At 49.2% G+C, this 21,510-nt stretch overlaps 2 protein-coding genes across 3 annotated transcripts in view; both read right to left on the minus strand.

Annotated features, from left to right (window-relative positions):
• Window positions 1-446: 446 nt before the first annotated feature.
• LOC121588213 overlaps window positions 447-21,510 on the minus strand; it is a 32,073-nt gene continuing 11,009 nt past the window's right edge. The window contains exons 3-11 of one of the 2 annotated variants that reach the window (XM_041905921.1): window positions 5,965-6,129; window positions 5,142-5,885; window positions 4,841-5,065; window positions 4,520-4,748; window positions 4,298-4,435; window positions 4,098-4,234; window positions 1,025-4,024; window positions 774-968; window positions 447-698 (exon numbers count right to left, since the gene is read on the minus strand). In XM_041905921.1, coding sequence (XP_041761855.1) covers window positions 582-698; window positions 774-968; window positions 1,025-4,024; window positions 4,098-4,234; window positions 4,298-4,435; window positions 4,520-4,748; window positions 4,841-5,065; window positions 5,142-5,885; window positions 5,965-6,129 — 4,950 coding nt within the window. In that variant the 3' untranslated portion in view covers window positions 447-581. Of the gene's footprint in view, window positions 699-773; window positions 969-1,024; window positions 4,025-4,097; window positions 4,235-4,297; window positions 4,439-4,519; window positions 4,749-4,840; window positions 5,066-5,141; window positions 5,886-5,964; window positions 6,130-21,510 lie in introns of both variants that reach the window. The other variant, XM_041905920.1, reaches the window with a different exon arrangement.
• Window positions 13,756-14,351, minus strand: LOC121588234. The gene is made up of 2 exons (XM_041905953.1): window positions 14,182-14,351; window positions 13,756-14,110 (listed from the first exon to the last, which is right to left on the minus strand). The coding sequence occupies exons 1-2, from the start codon at window positions 14,285-14,287 to the stop codon at window positions 13,845-13,847; spliced, it is 372 nt and encodes a 123-aa protein (XP_041761887.1). The 5' UTR covers window positions 14,288-14,351; the 3' UTR covers window positions 13,756-13,844.

A 21,510-nucleotide genomic window follows, 5' to 3' on the forward strand; every position in this document is an offset into this window, starting at 1 on the left:
GCGTTCTTCTATCTCTCGCTCTCTATCCCTATAGCGACCGTATTACGATGATGAGTTTTGTATTTGGTTATGCATTATTATACTAATGTTAATGATATGTGATACGATGAGAACGATCGACATGGGGAGTAACGTGTTGGCGGTTAGATGGAGTTGATGGATGAGACGAGACGGCGAAATATAATACAGAATAAAGGTAAAGTACGATGCAGCGATGGGGCGCCGGGCAGGGGGATGAATGCACGTGTTCCACAACAGCGAACGACAAACGATGGTTAAAGCTCACACCGGGGAAGTGGAATGAAGCGTTACAGATACATCATACATATATCAAGCTATACCCGGTTGTGTCTGATGACCACACACGAATGCTACAAATTTCACTGCCTTTTCTCGTCTACGCCGCTTGTGATATGTAGAGCTCTCCTTTCGGTTGCCTGCGTATGCTTGTCTAGCCTGTCCTTCCACGTGATCACCGGAGTATTGGTGGGGGAGGGGGGGGGTTTAAATGGTTTTAAGGCGATTTAAAAGTTTGTGAGCGTGTGCTTCAATGTTTGCTGCGAAAATGGAAGCCAAGCACCCTACTTCAGCCGCTGGGTAACGTTGGCCAGCGCGACCGCGAACGCTTGCAGTGCCGAAAATGGGTACTGAAAGTCGAGCGTGTACGCATTGCCATCAATCCGCCCAAACTGCATGACCTACGGTAGTAGAGAGAAACAAAAAAAGCACATTAGGTCAGTAAGTTGCCCAGAAGCAGTGCAACCGACACGTACCTGTTTGCCGCGGAACTCAATCTGAAAATTCTTCGCCGACTCCTGCGTAACGCGTCCACCAAAGTCTAGCTGATACACCTGGCTGTTCTCGTTCCACATCGGGGCCTTGTTGTGCATCACAAACTCGCGCCGCACCGGTGCGGGCGACTGGGACGAGCTGGCCACACCGTTCGGTTCAATTTTCCCACGCTTCAGCTGTAAGTAAGATTACATTTTACACCACGAAAGTGAAGTCACCGCCTGCTACGTACCTTCTGGCGCAGCTGAGCCTTCTGGAACGTCTCAAGATCGCGGTACTGTTTCGCGCTCGTGCTGCCGCTACTGTCGTCCGTATGGTTGCTGGGGCTGCTATGATTGGGGCCAGCACTGCCAGCACCACTACCACTGCCACCGCCACTTCCGCCATTCTCGTCGTCCGAGCTTTCGGTGTGTTGCTTTTTCCGCTGGCGACGGTTTAGCAGCGGCGAGTTCAGAATGTGCCTGATCGGTGAGGCGCTCTGGTGCCGTTTGCTCTTCTTGCTGGGTGTCGGCGAAGCGGGCGAACTGCGCGCCAACCGTGCGGGCGATGCCGGTGGTGTAGACTGGCGGCCACCCTCCTCCATATCGCGCCATCTGCTAATGAGCCCGGCCGGACCGGTATGACCCGATCCACCCGGCCGTGGTTCGTCCGTCTGCGACGACGTGGAGGCCGTGCCCATCGACTCCCCTCCATCGGTCGACTCGTTGCTCGGTCCCGGGCAGCTACCGTTGCGGCGATGCTTTTTCGGCGAATCTAGCGAGTCTGGCTTGCTCTGCCGGTTGTGCCGGTTTGCGTTCCAGCGCAGCAGAATCGGCGTGGATTCGCTCTGCGGTTTGCTCGAGTCGGCATCCGGCGCTTTCGGCTGCCGGTTGCGGCGAGAAAAGAGCGGACTGTCGGTGAAGCTCGTCACGATCCTGGCGACCGAGCGGGATGGTGTACTGTTGGACGGAGCAGACGGTGCCGGCTCGGAAGTGCTTGCCGAACATTCGCTACCGCTGCCCGGCACCTGCTGCTGTTGTTGCTGCTGCTGCTGGTGGTGGTTGGACTTTCGATCGAAAAAGCCTCCTCCTTTCCCCGAGGATGAGCCTGCACTGGTCGGATCTTTCCCGCTCGAGTGGTCTCCGTAGTGGTTGCTACACGCGGAGCGAATGTATTGGCCCAGAGTGGTACGCTTCGCTTTGGGCGGTGCCTGCGGTGGCTTTCCGGCACTTACCGGCCCATCATGCCCGTTGGCTATCACATGCGCCTCGTTGGAAGTGGATGCCGTCGCGTTACTACCCAGGGTGGCGTCTTTCTTCGTCAGCTCATCAGCCGGCACCTCCTGATGGCTGTTGCTGCTCTTGCGACACTTGACACAGACCGGCTCGGTGGAGTTGACGGTCGGCGAGATCTGTCTGCACACGGAGCAGCTTTTGGGCTTTTCTTTCCGATTGAGTATCGGTGTCTTGGAACCCCCGGGGCCAGACACTCCCGGGCCAAACTTCATCGGTGCACCCTTGCGCGTGACCACACCGTTCACTTCCTTCAGTGGGCCGGGCTTTCCGCCGCCCATCAGCTGATCGGACGAGGAGTATTCGGTTTCGTTCTCCGACAGTTCGCTCACCTTCGGCATCTGGCGGAACAGGTTGATAAGATCGCGGTTTAGGTTGGGCACCTCCTGCAGAATGTCCGAGCAGGAGTCAAGGCTTTTCGATTTCGCATCCACCCGTAACCGCGTCGCCTGGCGCAGCTCGTCCAGATTGCGTTTGTATTTCTTCTGGCGCTTCTTGTCCACCAGCACGAGCCGCTTGTAGGGTGCGTCGCGTCGCATCATAGACAGTGCCTCTTCGCCCGGCACGATCGTCATGTTGTCCAGGTAGCCTACGCTGCAGCTACGCGTGATCGAGTCTGGAATGCGAGTCGTTGCTGTGGCGCTGGAAGAACCGGCCGCAGGCATAAACGTCATCATGGAGGCAACAGTGGGCGTCCGATGCATTCCGCCGCCTACCGTTTCGGACGTGGGCGTTTCAAGACCGTTCGTCGAGTCAGTGCTGGCCGTCGTGGAGGGTGCAGGTGCCGTGGCAGGACTAACTGAAGCCTGTACCGGGTTAGGAACGATGGTTGCAGCCGTTGCCGATGTGCTGGGCGTCGACGCTTCGTCGATGAACTTGAGGTTTTGCTTTTTCGGTGTACTCCGTGCGCTGCTCGGTTGCGAGTCCCGCCCACTGCTGCTCCCGTTGGTGCACAGCGAACGGCCACCCGCCTCCGAACGATCCAGATTAAGGTTCAAGTTTAGCGGCATGCCGGCACTCATCGTACTGCGCCCATGGTGATGGTCGGACGAAACGAGCGCATTCTTCACCTGCACCAAGCTGCCGATGTAGTCGTTATTGCTCGAGTAGCTCATCAGCGTCGTCTGTCCAGCTGGCGGCCGGTCAAAGATGATGTCACTCGGTGCGACGGCATTCTTGGGCGACTGCAGCGTCGGCACGGAACCCTCGCAGTACAGCGGGCTGATGGCGACGCGCGATTGATTGCTGGAGGCGGACGATGGACGGCTGACGAGACTGTACCCTATGCTTTGCCGGGGCGGCGTACGTGCGGCAGCACTGTGCAGATCGCTCACCACCACGACGGTCGTGGACTCTCCGCCGTCCGTATCATCCTCGTAGGATTCCGCACGGGCCAATGGTCCCAGTCCTGGGGCGCCATTGCGCGCCAGCCCACCGGAGGACGAGCCAGAGCAGCCGGCCAGTGCGGACGGTTGATGCTGCTGCTGGCGTCTTGGCCGGGACGGGAATCGATTCGGTCGGGGTGACATCGGTGCAATCGGAGGGGCACTTTCGGTCAGCAACTTTCGGCTGAGTGCACTCGCACCGCAGCTTTCGCGCGCGGACGACATCAACGAGGGGCCGTGGTGCGTTCCGTTGGAATGGTGCTGTGCATGGTGCTGCCCTTGATGCTGGTGCGCCTGATGGTGTTGGTGCTGCTGCTGCTGTTGCTGCTGTTGCAGCAGATGCTGCTGGTCCTCCTCGTCCTCGGAGAAAATGTTGGGATTAAAGTTGGGATCCGGCCCGGTGGGAAAGTCGTCCCGCAGCTCCGTTATTACGAGCTTCATCTGGCGGGGCTGTAGATGCAGCAGTGACGTTTTGTACGTCACCTGTCCGAGATTGGCCGGAAGCGTTTTCGCCAGCCCGTGTATCTTGAACTTTGTGCCCCAGATGTTGGATGTCACCTCGACTAACTTTACGTGCTAGAAATGTAAAAAAACAATGGAAAATTATTGATATTATCTGTACGAACAGCGCCATGTAATAGTTCCGTACCTCTGGTAGTGTGTCGAGATAAGCCAGATCTTCATTGTTTTCCGTAGAGTCGGAATTTTGATTCGGTGATCGGTCGTTACTGCTGGGGTTGCGTTTTTTCGTCCCGGTCTTTCGTTTTCGATCCAGTCGTGGTGATCCTGGAAGAAGTGCAACGGTAAACATCGTGGTTCCGTAGATCCCGCCTACCCATAACTACTTACGGCAGTCGTCGTCAATGTCACTCTCGGAGCTGTCGGATCGACCGTTCGTGCCAGTGGTCGAGTGACTCGACGTAGACGCGCTTTTCGTCGTAGTCGTAGTAGTTGTCGAATCAGATGAATATGTACAGTATGTAGAAACTTCTGTGCAAGATTGAAGAGCAAAGCGAGTGGGGATCGGTTAGAAAGGGTATTGCGGTGATGGCTACCGTCGTTACTACTCACCATCAACCTGAGGATCGAATATCACAAATTCTGGCCGTATTTTGGAGGTTCGCTTGCCTTTGAGCAGCGGCACAAGCCCGCCGAGAAACTCCAGATAGAGCGTGTAGCAAGTCCCTGAGCTCTGGTTGGAATCGTCATCATGCCGTATCATCGTACAGTGGAGCCGCGTCGAGCAGGCGGGCGGACGCGAGACAAATTCACGCAGTGACTTCAAATCGGGAACACAGCACTGGACGTGGAGGTGGCGAAAAGATGGTTAATTTGTTGTTTATTGATGTGGAATATGCTACCCCGTCTCCATGTACTACTTCGCATACTTACCCGTATGGTTTGAGCAAACAGGTTGCCGATCAGAGCCTTTATCCGACCGGGCAGGGGCAGTCTTGGCAGCAGCGCTTCGGAAGCGAGCGAAGTTTGAACTTTCAGCCGACAGAACAGCTGCAACGACGCGACCCGTCGGGAAACCCACGCTATATGTACCTGCGTACCGGTCGCTATGAATATTCGCTTATCATTGTGACCCCACGTGAGGGCAGACACTGGATACTGTGTGCGAAAAAGGGTGGAAAAATGTAGAGTTCCGGTATAGCTGATTCGCAAGATCACACGCGCGACCACTTACCGTACTATTGGGAATTTTGGCGGTGTAGAGAAGATTGCCAGATTCGGTGTAGAACTTGAGTAGATTGTTGTACACCGTAGCACCATGGATATCAGTCATGTGCGGGCTGCCCAGCTCCGTCCCCGCCACGGCCAGCAGCTCCCGCGAGTTGCTCCACTCCATCACGATGCCCAGCTCGCCGTTCATGCCGGTGTGGATCTGGTTCGGCGTGATGTCGTCGTACGACTTCAGCAGATAGATGTACCCGTTCTGGAAGCTGACCGCCAGCACGAAGCTACGCTTCGACGCGTTGGTCACGCCCGGTTCCGTGTCTTCGCCCTCCTCCATCTTGAACTTCTCGCACGACCAGGCCATCGCCGTAATGCCCACGTCCGAGCCGAGCGGTACCTGCGACACCATCGCACCGTGCACGTCCATCACGATGATCTGGCCCTGGGTAGTGCCGAAGTACACCTGCTGGTCGTCGGGCGTCCAGATGCCGCACGTGATCGTTGCGTCCAGGTTCAGCATCGACGACCAGTACCGCTGGCCGGCGACCGACCCGACCAGCACAAACCCGTCCTGGTAGCAGATCAGTGCCATGCGGCCATCGTGCGACCAGGAGAAGTGCGTCACCGGTGTGTTGCGATCGTTGATCAGCTCCACGCTCCAGCGGCCTTCGTACTTTATCCACACGAAGATAATGCCGGAACTATCACAGCTTGCCAGCTTCTGGTACGGTTCGTTCCACTTGACCAGGATCACCTGTGGGAAGGAGAGTGAGAGGACGATTAAGGGGTAAATGGGGCATTCCATCAAAAACAAAGCAATAAGGCACACTTACATCGGATCGATGCCCGCGAAGGTTGTAATTTGTTCGCAGCGGGTAGTCGACGTTCTTCTTGCAGTGCGATGTCGTAAAGGTGACACCGACAATGCCCCGTACGTTCCCCGTAGCTAGCCATCCTTCCTGGTAGTAGTTGGTACGGTTCAGTTTCCATCCTTCCTCCTGTAGTTCATGGAAATGGTCAAACAAAGAATGCGCTTTAGAACAAAAAAAATCGAAACCGTATAGTTGGACAGACCAGAATAAGGTCTCTGTTGTGAATTCTTACAAGGCGAAGGTAAACAGAATGTGAGACGCTTTTAGCGTCACGCATAGGGACCTATGTCCTTTCCTGTCACAGTAGACCGATTACTACAACGCATCACTGCACTGGAGGACGGCGGCAGAAACGAAACAATCATGGCTCCCCACCCTGTCTAGTAGCCTTTTCAGACCCTGTACGATGCAGGCATTGGAAAAATGTCAAAACTACATCAGCACGTTGCACCTCGCCGCACGCACGCGACACGCCGCTTTGGCTGAGAAAAGACGAATTGCGTGCCATAAACATATTTTGCAACTTTGACACGAACTGTGCAGGCCTTGTCAAGCGCAGAAACCTTCGTTCTGCAGATTGATGGACGATAGGTGTTCCGGATTTCGCATATCCGGCTGGCACACCAACTAAGCGCTGCAAGGGCAACTCTATCAAGCAATCTCCATAGCTGGACTATTCTTTCATAATCGATTTTTTACTGTTTGGACACACGAAAGTTCCCGTTGGATAGAGTGGAAGCATTAACTCTGGAAAAGATCTTCCATTAAGTATAAGAACTCTGCAGTCACCCTAGGAAATCCTTTGGAAATTACACGGAGTATGAATCTTCTGTTTTTTTTCCTCCAAAACAGAGAGGATTCTTTCTTGCCCGCTCGACGATCCACAGTAAGGACGATTAATTTACAAACATAACATTAATCATCCAACGACTGCCAGTCACGCTACACGTCCAATGTCGTCTGTGGTACAACAAAACGGCGCGACCATTGTTGTTTGTTTAGCTTTTCGGGTTCGAGTCTGAGATTGTGGAGCTGGACCTGGGTTCCTGCCACAGGAAGAGAGGTGTAATCGCAGACTAATATCATTCTCCATGCGACGCTACTCACACTCTTCAAATGATTCTGTAAATGTTGGGTCAATAATACCGGGCGTGTATCGGGTTTCTCTTCCCCCCCTTCTTTACTCTCTCTCTCTCTCTCCCTCCCGCTATTCTAAAAACATCCCTCCATTGTGCCGCTTTTATACATTGCACCCTATGTTGTAATTCTAATGCTATGGCCAGCAAACATTCGTCCGCTCAAGCGAGCGCGTGTATTTGCTTTTGGGTTGTAGTTTACATTGTTTGCCGTCGTGTCCCTCAAGCCTGGCCTAGTTCCCGTGTCCCACGCTTCCTTCAAGCGAAGTGTTGTCCACCCTTCTCGGAAGCCCTTATCTTACGCGTCCAGCGGCGACGACTGGTCTGGTGACCTACAAAAACCGATGGGTCTTCCGTTACAACTAATGACGATGCGCACTGGAATGCCAATAGCCACCCTCTCCGATATTCCCAGCCAAGAATGAACTGGCATTTAGAGTGGGGAATCGAGAGTGCGGGAAAATCGATTAAAAGATCCTCTCTTTCCCTCTCTCTTTCTCTTGCAAAGTCATTCCAAGGGACATTTTTCCGAGCCCCGATCGGCACGGCGGTGCTCTAGACCATCGCTGGGTGGTGAAAGTATTTTTCTCGCGCGGCAAGGATATGGTGGAAAAAGAAATTCGATTTAGCAACTATAAATAGGACGATGTTCCATTATGATGCGCTGCCACCACCGGGATACCGGGTGGCCATTATTTACCTGGACCTGGACATTTTCAGCGGGGCAGCCCGAGACTCGCGGCAGTGGCAAACGATAATCGACAGCCGGAAATCGTGGAGTAAATCGTGAAGCTACACCACCGGCAGGCGCGTGCGTTTGACAAAGCGAAGCCATTTAGGACGCTGGTTTCAGGCTCGGGAATTGAGCGACGGTTAATGCTGTCGGTCGGCCAGCGTCCGGCACTGGTGGTAGTGGTGGTGGTGTTGGTGGTGTCGTACACCTTAATTGAAACATTGTTGATGAAGCTTTTCCTGCCCGGTTTCGGGCTGCGCGGTGGGATGGGCTTTGATTGTTAGTGAGCAAAAGCGTTGTCAGCCGTTAGACAAAACAAGGCGAATGAGGAAACATTAAACGAACGAGTTTAATGAGACACTGTGGTAGTGCGGTGATAAAAACTACACTTTACAGCACTATGAAGTTGCGCGTTGGTTGGTCACACAGGCGCATTGCAGCAGTGAAAGAGGGAAGGATAATGGGAATAGGGTCGAACGGTGTCTTTCGCAGGACGGAACCAACGTGTATGGGTAAAGAGAGTTGGTTGAACATTACCAGGAACTTGGCAGCTAAGCCAAGTGCTGTTAAAAATTACCTCAAAATACTAAAAGGCAAGACCGCAAGTGGATGAAGCATTCTGCAACAACACTATTCTACTTATGTTGCTTAGAAATAGTGGCTTCGCTTATGTTGAACTAAATAAATTTAATGATAGTGGCAACCAAGTTCTAGGCTCGTTCGTTCTATGTTTGATAATATCGGACATGTTAAACGAGACAGAGTAAAACATCGTTTAGACAATCTATCTAATTGCTCGAGGGACATTCGCCATTTCGAAGAACCCAGCACCCCGTACCCAACCCACATACCACCGTGGAAGGTTTATTTTTACCCTTAGCCACGAGGTGGTACATTCATAGAACCGTTATCCCTGCATCAGGTACATCATGTATACTATATGAGTCACCAGCTCGATAGGGACATAGATGTCACTGTTCCTGGGCGTGCGTGTAACCTCCTGCTGTCCACCGTCCATTTTACCCCATCGGTTGCATTAGCTTCATATCCCGATTGCTTGACGCTGATTAAATTGAAATTTATTGGCCGTTGTTTGTTTGCCGGAGGAGGAAATTTATTATCTGCCGTTGCCTACTCCCCCAGTCCAGGCCAGTTCCCGTTTGCTCTGTTCGCAAAGGGGCCAACCCGGACAACAAGGATCACGTGGCGCCGCTTTCCAACCGAACGGATGATGATGGTGACGGGCTCGCCGTGCCAGGGTGCACGTTCGCCGCCCTGTGTTAGCTCATGTCCGGAGGAAAATCATCCCCTCCACAGGACGACCACAAAAACCAGCAGAGGAGAGCGTTCGTACACGAGTGTTGTCAAGTGATAACACGCCTTTTTCTCGTTGACCAATGCGCAACCGGCGTCGAACGAGCAAACCGGAACAACGCAGCGCTAGCGCGCGCAAACGGTGCAACTTACCAACGCCAACGTCCCAAATGGGTTCGCGGGGTTTTGTTAGTTAGTGTACCAAACGGGTGCTGCTGCTGGATTATTTCCCATTAGAAAATTTTCCGACTGACCCACTTCCGTGGCCGTGTTGGGGTGGGAGGGATGTAGAGTAGAGAAAATAAATAAGGAAAACGCATTTGCACAGCGCATTCGGACGGTTTGGGTGAAGGATTGAGAAGAACCACTTGGATTTTCCACACTGTGGGTGCAATTTCCACTGCTGCACTACTTACTCCACTCAATTGAAGTGGTTTTGGAGCAGTTGCAAGCAAATATTATGAAGGATTATGTTTTTACAACTCCATCGTGGTATGAAATTGATTAAATTAATCATAACTTGCACATCAATCCGTTCAGTTTGTGTATCGACACCGCAAATGACGCAAACATTGCAAAGAATTCCAGCACATAGCAATATAACGAGAAGCGCTTGTTCTAGGAAAGCGTTACGGAGATCTAATTTTAATTTGCTCGAATTATTCACCCAGTCCCCCCTGTTTTCCATTCATTCCTATCGACGATCGCTTCAGTCGCTTTGCATGTGAATGAATTTTTCATATCATTGTGTGTAGTCTTCAATTGGCGTACACCGACACAACTCACCACAGCGGCACGTGGTGTATGGGTGGATTGGTTGAGAAAGTGTGTGGGTGAATGAATCATTTTTCATGCTAATCATGTTAACCGGCAAAGAGAAGTAATATGACCACGACCATCATCAAACGAACTTTACAATGCATGACGCAGCAGTAGGTGGTACAAGGAGTATAGCTACTCGTATTTCTTCGACCCACACTTTGGTCTTTAAAAGGTCAAAACGATTGCGAATTTAAAGCACTAAAGGCTAAAGGTTAAAGCTGTTACTCTATATGTCCTGAATCGTGTTCTTATGGATTTAGGGCCCTTCTTTCACGACGTAAATGCATTTCAACCTTGTGGAATTAGTGCATCATGCTTGGTTCTTCTGATACATCGAACGCACTCTGTACGTACAGTACATAAATTGAAGCGCTTCAGTTTGATTTAGTACAGCAGCATGATGTTCCCAACGCTTCATCAAGCATCGGCAGCAACAGCTCAATCCAAGCGCAACGGTCGGTCCGGGCTGAATTGGCTGATGGGCCGTGCCACCGAGTAGTCAACCACCAGCGCTGCAGAACCATCACAGACCACGACCATTTGGCATGGCTATGCACTTATCCTTGTGTGCGGTAGTCCCTCAAATGCTAGGCCTTTCGGTTGAGCTCGTTCGTTTTCCAACGGCAGATCCCCGGAACATCTCCCGGCCATACGCTACGCTACGCGTACGGGGCTTCGAAGCTGACGCCGATGGGCGGTATAGAATTTCACATTTGAAAATACGCTCTGGCTGTACGGTTGCAGCGTCGGCGGTGGTTCAAATTTGCTTGCTAGAAACACTCGCTGCTTCGCATAATTGGATTTTCATGTCGATGAGTTTTCACTTCTTTTCTCTCTCTCTCAACCGTCCGAGCAGCGAGTCCACCACTCCCCCGAGGGCCGTCGAAAGCCAGTGACCGGTTAAATCGGATGACCAGCCCCAGACCAGGCTGGCACTGCTGGCACCATCCATCGAGCGGGCGAGTGTTTGCCTTCGGGGGTATTTCGATGAATCGAAAGAGTGCGACGAACGGGATGGTTTATTTGCCGCCTTCTCCGGAATGTGTGCTGTCGTTGCCATAACGGCAGACCGTGTTTTGCACGCATCCCGTACCCCGGAAGTATTACACAGCCGCCCTCAAGGGTCGCAGCAATGATGATGATGATGATGGAAAAGTTGAGTTGAGTGGCAAAAACCTATTCCGTGGTAGGGCGCGAGAAAAGCTCATATTGAATGCATGAAATGAAAAGGTAAAAAAGGTCCCAAAAACTCGTTCCAAGCATTTTGGAAGCATCGAGCATACTTGTTTTTTTTTTGTTTTTTGACTGCAAGAGTGTTTGGTGTCTTTGGCGTTTCGTAGAAAACAAGCGGTGAAAGCGAAATGGTACACTCTGGTTTTACTGTTTTGTTTTTCCTGCTTCGTACCGAAGGGAAGTTACCATCTTGGGGGAGCCGCGGCTACGTTTACCTTTTTGGGGGAGGTTACATTTTTTATCACTATCGATTTTTTCGCTCATTTTTTTTGTTGTTGTATTGCAAGGAAGCAACTCCGAGAGGTGGAATGAGCGGTGGCTGAATTTGCAACGTTTCAAAATTGTATATTTCGTTATCGCGGAGGGGTGGGTGGGTTTTGTTGTGGAAGGACTTTGTGCGATGTAGAGAAAAAAAATCCATAACATTATTTGTAATTTCAATAACATCAAAAGAATATCTACATTCTTTGTTAAGCACTACTAGCGTGCGACATCATTCATAATGATTACTGGAAATTTGAAGTACTCACCAGTACTCACTCATTCTGATTGTTATTAGCACTGAATGCAAGTTATCAGTGGCGTGTTTATCAAGTGAATCACGTTGTTTTTGCACTAAAATATTGTAATCGATTTGATGCACAGTGTTCCATTTACAACCGCTGACGTAAATTGCACGGAATATCCGTTCCGTTCATTGAAACGGCAGTCGTCAGAATCGTAACCACATCAACACGCTTTGCAAAAATGGAACTGCGTGAGAGAGAGAGAGAAAGAGAGAGAAAACATTGGCACGAGAAAGCGCCTTCAGTCGGGAATGGTTGAAACGGTTGCATGGTGGAGGGAAACACCCTTGTCCGTCTTCTTACATTCTGCGGTCGACATTTCTTGCCGCATCCTTGAAAACGAATGCCAACAGCAGAAACCCGAGTACCCTGGAGTAGGTGGTAGTAGTAGCAGTAGTACATCGTGGTTGGTTGGTTGGTTGGCTGGTTCTGTTTCTTTCATTTTACTGGCAGCGTGTCAACGGAAACCCCGTACACACACAGAGCGCGGTGTGCTCGTGTGAGAGGACGAGAATGTAGAGGTCAGCGAAGCGTGTGAAAATTTCGTGATTTACTCCATGAACCTCTTCTACCCTCAGCAGTCCTCCCTTTCCACACGTTTGGAGCTCTGTGTTTAAATGCTTATTGCTGAAACCACTTAGATAAAGTAAACGTAAGGCGCATTTGTCCGTAGTGAGGATCGGGTAAAGGTGATGATGAGCAAAAAAATAACGGGGACAATCGCTCGACAGCTGTATCTTTGTGCACGAGCACACACACACACACACACACACACGGTTGCCCGGTTGCCGTCTGCCTAGTTTGCGGAAGGGTTAGAAACAGTCCTATGTTTAGCACGCGAGCAATACAACGGATCGCATAACTTCACGTATGAATAAAAGGCCACTCGTCCCAAGGACCCATATTTGCCCATATGTCTTTGAGAAAGATTGGTACCGTTGGCAGGATAAGCAGTAGTATATGTGAAATAGAGTATCGAAAGGTCTTGGTCCCTCTATGATTGGTCCTTGCGGATGGAGAACGACAGTGTGAAACTATCATAAACTATTGTCAAACGAGGCTGCCGTAAGGGAAGGCACTGCCGCAAAGGCCACCACCAAACACCAATGACGACGACGACGACAAGGAAGGTGCATTGTTTGAACCGCGCGGTACACCGCAAAAGAACAAACCTCGTACAGTGCGCGCCAAGGTCGTGGTTTTTGTCTCGAAGGAAGAATCGTTACATCACTCTCAGAACTCTTGGCGGTGGTGCTGGAGCACTTTTAAAATTGCTTTTGAAATGCAACTCGTGTCCAAGTTCATGAGGATCAAATCTTAGCAAATCGTATAACGCTTTTCGTACTACATACGGGGACGCCGTGCGCAACCCCACCTACCCGTGCAATCAATGCAAAAAAGCAATCGCTGCATTCCGATTCATGATGAGTTAGTTAAGACGATTCAACTTTAATGTTTAATCAGCAAAACTTGCTCTTTGTGAATCGGGTGCCGATCGTGAAGGGGCGGACGGCAGTGTTGGGAACGAGGCGAAAGAAAAGAAAAGGAAATTGGGCTACATTTTGTAGTGCGCTTGGCAGCATTGAAAATTGTGTCGAACAATTATGGTGAAACTTTTAGTAATTGCTCAACTTTTGAAAAGCTTTCAGAAGTTCTAGTGCAGCTATATTTAATTCAGCAAGGAAGTAGGAAGTCTATCGCGTGGGTTTTATTGCGCACGATGGGGAGAATGCATTGCAAGATTTCAATTTCCGTGATAAGATTTAGCAGCTGATGGTATTGATTTATAAATGGATCACTGTCTAAAGGGCTTTTGGATGTTGTACTCCAAAAATATATAGGAAAACAATGTATAGATAATCCAGCTGATAAACACTTTTTGAATTGGAAATTGCTACCAAGGTTTCTTATCATCCCGCCGGACTTTTGATAAGACAACAAGACACACTTTTAACGTTCAAATACATTTAATCCGTATAAGATCATAGCCACTTTATATCACAAGCAGATATGCATCAATTTTATCCTTAATCACCCTCAAGCATAATTGAACCCGTACACTGTCACGTTTAAAACAAACTCCGAAATCGGTATATTGCTTTGTACGGTTGATGCCACGTGTTTGGAGTTATTGATGACAGGGAACGTGAACGTGCACGAAGTCGTGGATGTGGTCTGCACACTGGTGAGGGTGATCTGTTGGTTTAGCAGGGGACTAGCTTTATAGTCCACCTCTAGCTTCAGCATCTCCGGCTCTTGAGCGGCCCGTTTTGTAAGCGTAATCGTGTGCAGCACATAGTCACCTGCAATCACACACAAGGGCAAATGGATAAGCCGCTCCATTTTTGTTGGGATTATGCTCTCTGGCACTCACCTCTGACACGAACTCCTATCCCGTAGTTGCAGGCGGAAACTGCTGGTGTAGAGTACGCGAGCAGCAAAATGGCTGCCAACGCGAGCGACGTTTGTAAAAGTTTCATTGTGCACTACTAAGCTACAGATCAATACAGACTGGTGGCCAAGTATTTAATGCTACCTTCCGTCGTATTGTACTGTCGTATTGTACGACATAAACGATAGAAACTAATCTTATCGTTCACGTATCAGGGCTATCGTTATTTGCGCTGATAGATACGGTAAACGGTGAGATAACCTTTATCGTAGGAATTCCTCCAAATCCTCCTGGGAGGAAATTAGTCACGCCAAACAAACGAAACGGGCACTGTCCCCCCCCCCCCCCCCCTGGATCCAGCTATCTGGATCAGTGCTGGATTGTTTTGGATTTTGTGCAACGTGGATGAGTCAGTAATCGGATTCATATCGGGTGCTTCAATTTGGAGAAATCATTTCAATCACATTTCTGTTTCTATTCGTCCCGAATGCACCGTACTCCGCAGAGGCTCAGCAGTAAGCGGCACACTTGACTGAATTCCGGCTACTTACACAAAATCAGCTTAGCATATTATGTAGGTAGGGAAATCTCGTTACCAAAATCCCCCACAACCACATACATACATTCTGTGATCGGTGAATAAAGCTCTGCTGATAATAATCCTTTTTCGGTGTTTTCGGTGCCCGGGTGGGAGGGGGGGATCTCTCTTGGGATCCTAATTTAGGCTGCCGAGAATGATGATGATGGACGATTGATGGAAATGAAAACGGGCCGGCGGTCGTTTGGGCAACAACAAATTTATTCACTGCATGATGGAATGGAAGGGCCGGAATGAAAGTTTCCATGTATATTTCGAAGCACAATTCATGCAAATAGCCTTCGAGTATTTCCACATGTCGGTTGTAATTTTCTTGATTATAAATCAATTGCATGATTTATTAAGGCTTTTTAAAGCCTTAAAATTTAAATTAAAATTTTAAATTTTAAGGCTTTAAAAATTAAAAATAAAGCCTCTGAATAATAAAAATCGCATTGTAATGCCGTAATCCTGCTTAACCGTTTATCTGGGGAAACGAACACGCTCGTGAGATGTATTTTTTCCTCTCGCACTCCTCTGCATTGCAATGAAAAATTCAGTTGTTACAAAAAACATATTCTTTTGTCGCAAAAAAAAAAAAACAAGTCAAACTTCTGTTCAAGCAATTCGACCATACAATTGCATTGTTGCAACGCTTTTCCGCTGACCGCTAGACATTTAATCTGTCAAGCAGTTTTTTGTTGCCTAGCGCGCAATGGACAACGAACGAACAAAAGTGCGATAAAATGAAGCTCTACCGCAGCAATCGTTAAGGGATTGCTGCACGGATGCACCAGCGTTGCTCGCGTCGGGAAAGCGTTGCAATAGACAATGTGGCTACAATAGTGCCATTGTGCCGATGATGCTCGGTCCCATCGACGGCCACAGGCTGTTATTGCTCGTACTCTGCACATTGTTCCGGGCAAGTTCCCGCAATTCGAGGCAGCAGCAGTTGTGTCCGGTCGTATAACTACATTTGGGACTCGGCAAAGTTAGAAAATGGTCACAGTATTGCAGCGTTACAACTACGTCAGTGGGGGCGGGCGTTGGTTGAATATTTTATACGAGGACAACAATGTACGAGATATCTCTGGTGCGATAAAATATGGAGACAACTTACTTTATCTATCTATCGGCAAGGGATTTAAAATGCCAAATGCTGGAGCACATAATTTTCATAGCTTCTTTTTCCAACCCGGTAGGGGGAAAAGGGCGACTGTTTTCAGTTTCATTAAAGGCTATTTCGTGTAGCGCAATATAATGAACCACTGCCTACAACAATTTAATCGCAAATTTCCCCTACATAGTATTGCAATTCCATCTTCCACCAGCAAACGGAACAATAAGCACAGCAAATGAGATGCGGATGGGAAGTAACAATGGGAGCATTTAAAGAGGATGAAGAACCCCTCCGAAAGTGTGTCGAATGTCGAAGGAAATGTGTTCACAGTGTGAAGAAAAAAGTGAAAGTCCTTCGGTTCTTCAGGCCCTCCCATCAACCCCAATCCCATTCTTACCGCATAATGGGAAGTCAGCGAACAGCAAATATGTCCTGAATAATCGTAACGCGGGCACGAGTGAAAATAGTGAAAAGTTCATCAGGGCGAAACGATGTTTATGTTTTCATAACTCAAAACCACTCTCGGGCTGCCCTTCCCCTGCCGACTTTCGGGAAAGTGGGGCCCCGCGCGCGCACAAGGAGTCGGACAGTAAGGCGACGCGAGCAAACGTCTCGCAAGAACGATGTCGTCTATTCGTCGAACAGGGACCGGCGAGGGCGTATGCGGAAAAAATCAACGGACTAGAGAGGAGTGCACATAAAAGTGAAGAAAAAAAAATGAAGGACCAAGCTTCTGACAGAAACGTCTTAGCTTCGCGCAAAGAGTCTTTTGGAAGGAACAAAAAACGCTGCTGCACACAAGCATGGCTCGATGATTCATCTCGTTCGTCCACGGTTGTGCGCAGCAGAAGGGAAGGAACTAGTTTTCACTCAATGGGTTTTTGGAGCAATAGGGTAGTGGGGGGGAAGGAAAACACACTGCAAGATTGATGACGAACTCGGCTCTCGCTCGGTGGCTCAAAGGATATTGGGCAAATTTCGAACAGTGCCGAAGTGCCGAAGCTAGGAGTGTAGTGAAAACGGCTTTGTGGCATTGTCAACATGAATTGACCTATTTTGAGAAGGGAAGTTGCAATATTAACGAGGGTTGCCATGGCTTCATCCACTTTGTGGCCTCGGCACATGGCGCGCACACACGCACACGCCAGAAGAAAACTGGTACCGGGCAAATCCATCAGCTGTTCTAACAGCTTTTGACATTTATTCAATAACGTTTGTTCGAGAGTTACTTCAAACAGAGCACGAACAAAAAAACAAACAAATAAAGGAAACACATTTTTACGGCAATCCATTAATCCTTTTTGTTTTGTAAAAGGCTTGCGGAAGTCGTCTTGGTCGCTACCTGAGTGCTCAACTTCAAATATTTTCTTTTGATCGTTTTTCTTTCCTATTGGATAAGAAGTTAAAAGTGTCTTGAGCGAGCAAAGGAAGTGTCCTGCACTGAGTAGGAGCTCTATAAGCATTAGTAGCGGCGGGTGTTTTATACTAAACGCGCAGCTGCGAGGTTATTGTTCAATCCTTTCCTACCATTTCTGTGAACCGGTGGAAACGTTCGGTGCATGAATCAGCGAGGGTGTGGTGCCTCTGTTTAATTGAACACATTTCGCTCAATTTGCTGAATTTATTATCACCTCGTTACCCGAGTGCTGTCGAGATGGAATGGAAATTTAATTACATTTTCGCTGGCAGGGTTTGAGAGGGAGCGTGGAGCGTGGAAGTGTGGTTGAAGTTTTCCCTTTTTTCCATGGTAGAGCATGGAGAGAGCAGCACCTCAATTAACACAACGTTTGGCACATATTTAACCGACATTGGTGGGTAAAGCATTACCTTTGTGATACAGGAGTTACAATTGAATTGAACAACAACAATTGAAAAGAAATGTAGAGGTGTCGTTTGAACGATGAAATTGGCCTTACAATTGTGTTGGATTAAGCGTTGCGCATGAACACTCTAATCGTTCACAAGGTATTCGTAGCAGTAATTCGTCGCCCTTGCTAATGAGCTTTGGCTTTGATTGTTCTCTCGGCTTAAAGGCACATGTCCCGGTAACATTCTTCACACTGACAATAGGAAACAAATGAATGTTGCATGCATATTTACCCCTACAGTCAATCATTAAGCGGTCTTTCCCAGTTCTAAAGTTCCCTGCGCCCTTCTTCAATTCTCTAAAAGAAACATACAAGAAACATAACACAGCCAGCCAGTACGTTTCTTCTAGCATCTTTTCTTGCGTCGCCATTAATCTCCAACCCCTTGCTTTTCGCAACAATTTGCACGACACATCCCTGCGGGCAAGTGCTGAAACAACCCCTCGCGACACGGCCTGCACGGGCTGACGGGGTTCGGCAAATGCTAACACACCCAACCCGGCCCATCCCATCCGACTGCTGCTGGAAACGGGGAGCAATGTCCCGAGGCGTAAAAGCGGCGTGCTCGAGTTTCGGAAAGATTGTTTTAGACACACCCGCGATCATCCGAGTCACGTCCCACGTTTGCCTCCAGATGCCGATGCCGGAAAATTGCCCTACTCGGCAGCGAAGGGTGTCCGCCCGTGTGGTTTCCACCTGTTCATCGCAAAATGGAGAAGAGCATGTAGGTGTGTGTGTGTGATGTGTTTTTTGTGCTCTTTTAAGTTGCAGAAACTTCGTCCTCCCCCCCCCCCCCCCTTTATCTGGAATTGAGTATCCAATTTCAGCCTCCTACCGATTTTCAGTCAGTGGCCAATATCGAGATGGCATATCGGCATATAGGAAAGGAAAAGTGGAGGGGAAGGTGCGCTGTTGTTTCGCTGGGGTTTTCCTCGACTGTTGTTGTCAACTTGATTTTTCATCGTTTCATGGTCCGTGTTGGTGTTTAAGGGGCCAACAAAAAAAAAGACAAGAATTTAATTTGGAACATCCCCCATTGGAAAGGAGCCAAACAAGCCCCCGAACACACACCGTTTGATGGTAGATAATTGGGGGGGGGAGAGAAACGGAGGGAGCTGAAATTGTTGCTTCACCGTTGTTGGGAGTTTCCGGAGGAAGGTAAAATGGCAGCGAGTTAATTCATTTTTCATTAACCAACCGGAAAAAAGCCCCAAACCATAAGGACAAGGAAAGGATGGCTTATGGGAGGGGGTGAGCTGCGACAGCAAACATGCTGTTTTGCCAGTGCCAAACCCCGTCGAATGCGTCTCCAGTGCTTTGATCTATTTTTTGAATAATTTATCAACAGGATAGATGCCAATTAGCGGCGGCCTCGAAAGTATGATGATACACTCTCTCGCGGAAGCGAAAGCGACAATTAGTGTGACTGAGTGAAGATGAATAGAATTTCCTCAAATTGTGGCTATTTCTGAACCTACTGCTGGGTGCTCTTCGCGCAAGCATTTGGTTGAAAGTTTTAAATAATGACGTAATAATGCTTGTTATAGGCATTTTTCTGCTGCAGCATCGCCTATCAGCCCAAGCGCGCGAGCGCGCCATCATCTTAATGGTCTGCGTTGAAGATAATTGAATGAATCATGAGTTAATCCTGTTTGCGGGAACAGTTTTTGCCCGTAAAGCCATATAATGTCCCCGTCCCACCCACACGTGAACATGAAAGTGTGGGCTTTATGAGGCATCTCTATCCCCTCCCCCCCTCTGCCTCAGGCTTCATTGCGAACGTTGTCACAGTTGTCGCCTTGTCACACGATGGGACATTTATAGACAAGGACATCTTCAAACACACGCTTCTTCGATGGAGAAAGACGATGATCTCACCTTCCTATCCGTATTCTGGCCAGCATTGTCCTCTTCAACGAGCACGAGTACCGTCCGCATCCAAATGCGGTTTCATTCCTTTCCTTTTCCGGCCGGTGGCGGAGAATAAAAATGGAACAGACATTCTAGCCAACAGTCGCCGACTTTCGCACGACCACGGTGGAAAGCAATCGATGAAAGCATTACATCCGATTCAGGGTAGTGTGAAAGCAGCGAACACGAGCGCAAATGCACGACTTCAAGTCATTTGCAGTCAGCACAGCAACACACACACACACACCCTGCTCAGCAAACCACCACTACGACGGTGGGGCTTTGGCTCTTAGGCTCTGCTTGTTCAAGGACTGACGCCGCTGCACACCCGAAGCCCAAGGAGTGGCGATGATGTAATGGATTCTTTCTTGCTGTACTGAACGTCGCAAGCTTCAGCGAGCGGTCCGCTCCGATCAAAAAGGATTGCAAACGGCGGAACGGGCTTCTCGCACCACATCGCCAAAGACTTACTAGTCCGTCGACGCCCGATGGCTGCTGGTGAACGGGGCATAACTTAACACACGTGGCATGATGGTAAAGAAGGTGGCTCTGCTGAATAAGTTATTCCATTCGAACCCGGGAAGCGTGGGGACTCCATCACGGTACGTGTGTAAAGCGTCCATAAAGTCCCGGGATTAGGTAGCGGCGAGTGGACAATCAACAGTCGAGGCACTTTGCCGGAGCAGGATTGTAACGATTTTTGTTTGGCAAATGCCACACTGGCTCCTGCCAATCCAGCCTCAATGCTTATGCTTGGTGCGGCATACCCAAATCGGCCTACTCGGGGAATGGACACGAATGTTTGTTTCCGTTCGCCGTTTGTGGTGCACTTGTTACGAGACGTCTAGGTAAATCCTCGGTCACACGTCCGGACACGCCAGACTAGACCGGGTGCCGGTCGCCGGGAGCTGTCAATGCAGGAATCGGTAATGACTCCGTGTAGTACGGTTTGCTGTCCTGTGCCGGTTGTGCCCGCTGGTGAACGCTTTCCGTAGGTCGGTAATTCGGCAGGCAAATCGGATGGAAAATGTGATACACCTCGTTCCCCCCTCGTTCAGACGTTTGTTGTGCAAATCGGTAAGAAGTCGAGCAGGAAAACGTGAGAGTAGAGAAACAGTACGAAACCGTCTTGCCAGAAACGTCGTGAGCTCCGTTTGGTAAATTGAATTGAAATCGTTACGAGACCGGGCTAAGCGCCACTGCTGTGGCCACGTGAAAGTGCATGTGCGGACTAAACTGTGTAGGTGTGTATGAGTGTAGGACTGGGGTGGATGTACCATTTTAATAATTTATGGCAAATAATTTACAGCGCGCAGTGTACGTGAATGTTCCACCGAGCAGGGCTGTTGCACAGGGCAGGACGATGGCTTCAAATTGATGATCAGTCAAGGGTGTGATGGATAACTTAGTAACAACGCTGGGTGCATTCGTAAGGATCGTATCGGGTGAAAAACGTGTCCCTCGTAAAGGTATCGAAACGGAGAGCACTGGCTGGCGCACGTGCGCAAGAGGTTGGCAGGATGACGGTACTTGCTAATGTTAGTGTCTGCTTTATAATGCATGAGTGTTCAACTTAGGTGGCGATAAATGACATTCGTGCTTTATGCTGGAAAAACGTTCTCATTTATTGGAATTGACAGCTCGATACGAATCATTCAAAAAGTCACAAAGTGATGGACTAGATAAAGTAAGGGTTATAGAGGGATTCCCCTTGTCACTTGTAGTAAATTAATACTTTTAGAACTCCACAAAGTTATTTTGAGAAACAAGACAAAACAACTCCTGAAAACATGAGCTAACCACAAAAATAAGCTAACCAGGTATGTATCTGCCAG

Source organism: Anopheles merus, chromosome 2R (assembly GCF_017562075.2).
Source record: "Anopheles merus strain MAF chromosome 2R, AmerM5.1, whole genome shotgun sequence".
In the NCBI taxonomy this organism is placed as follows: domain Eukaryota; kingdom Metazoa; phylum Arthropoda; class Insecta; order Diptera; family Culicidae; genus Anopheles; species Anopheles merus.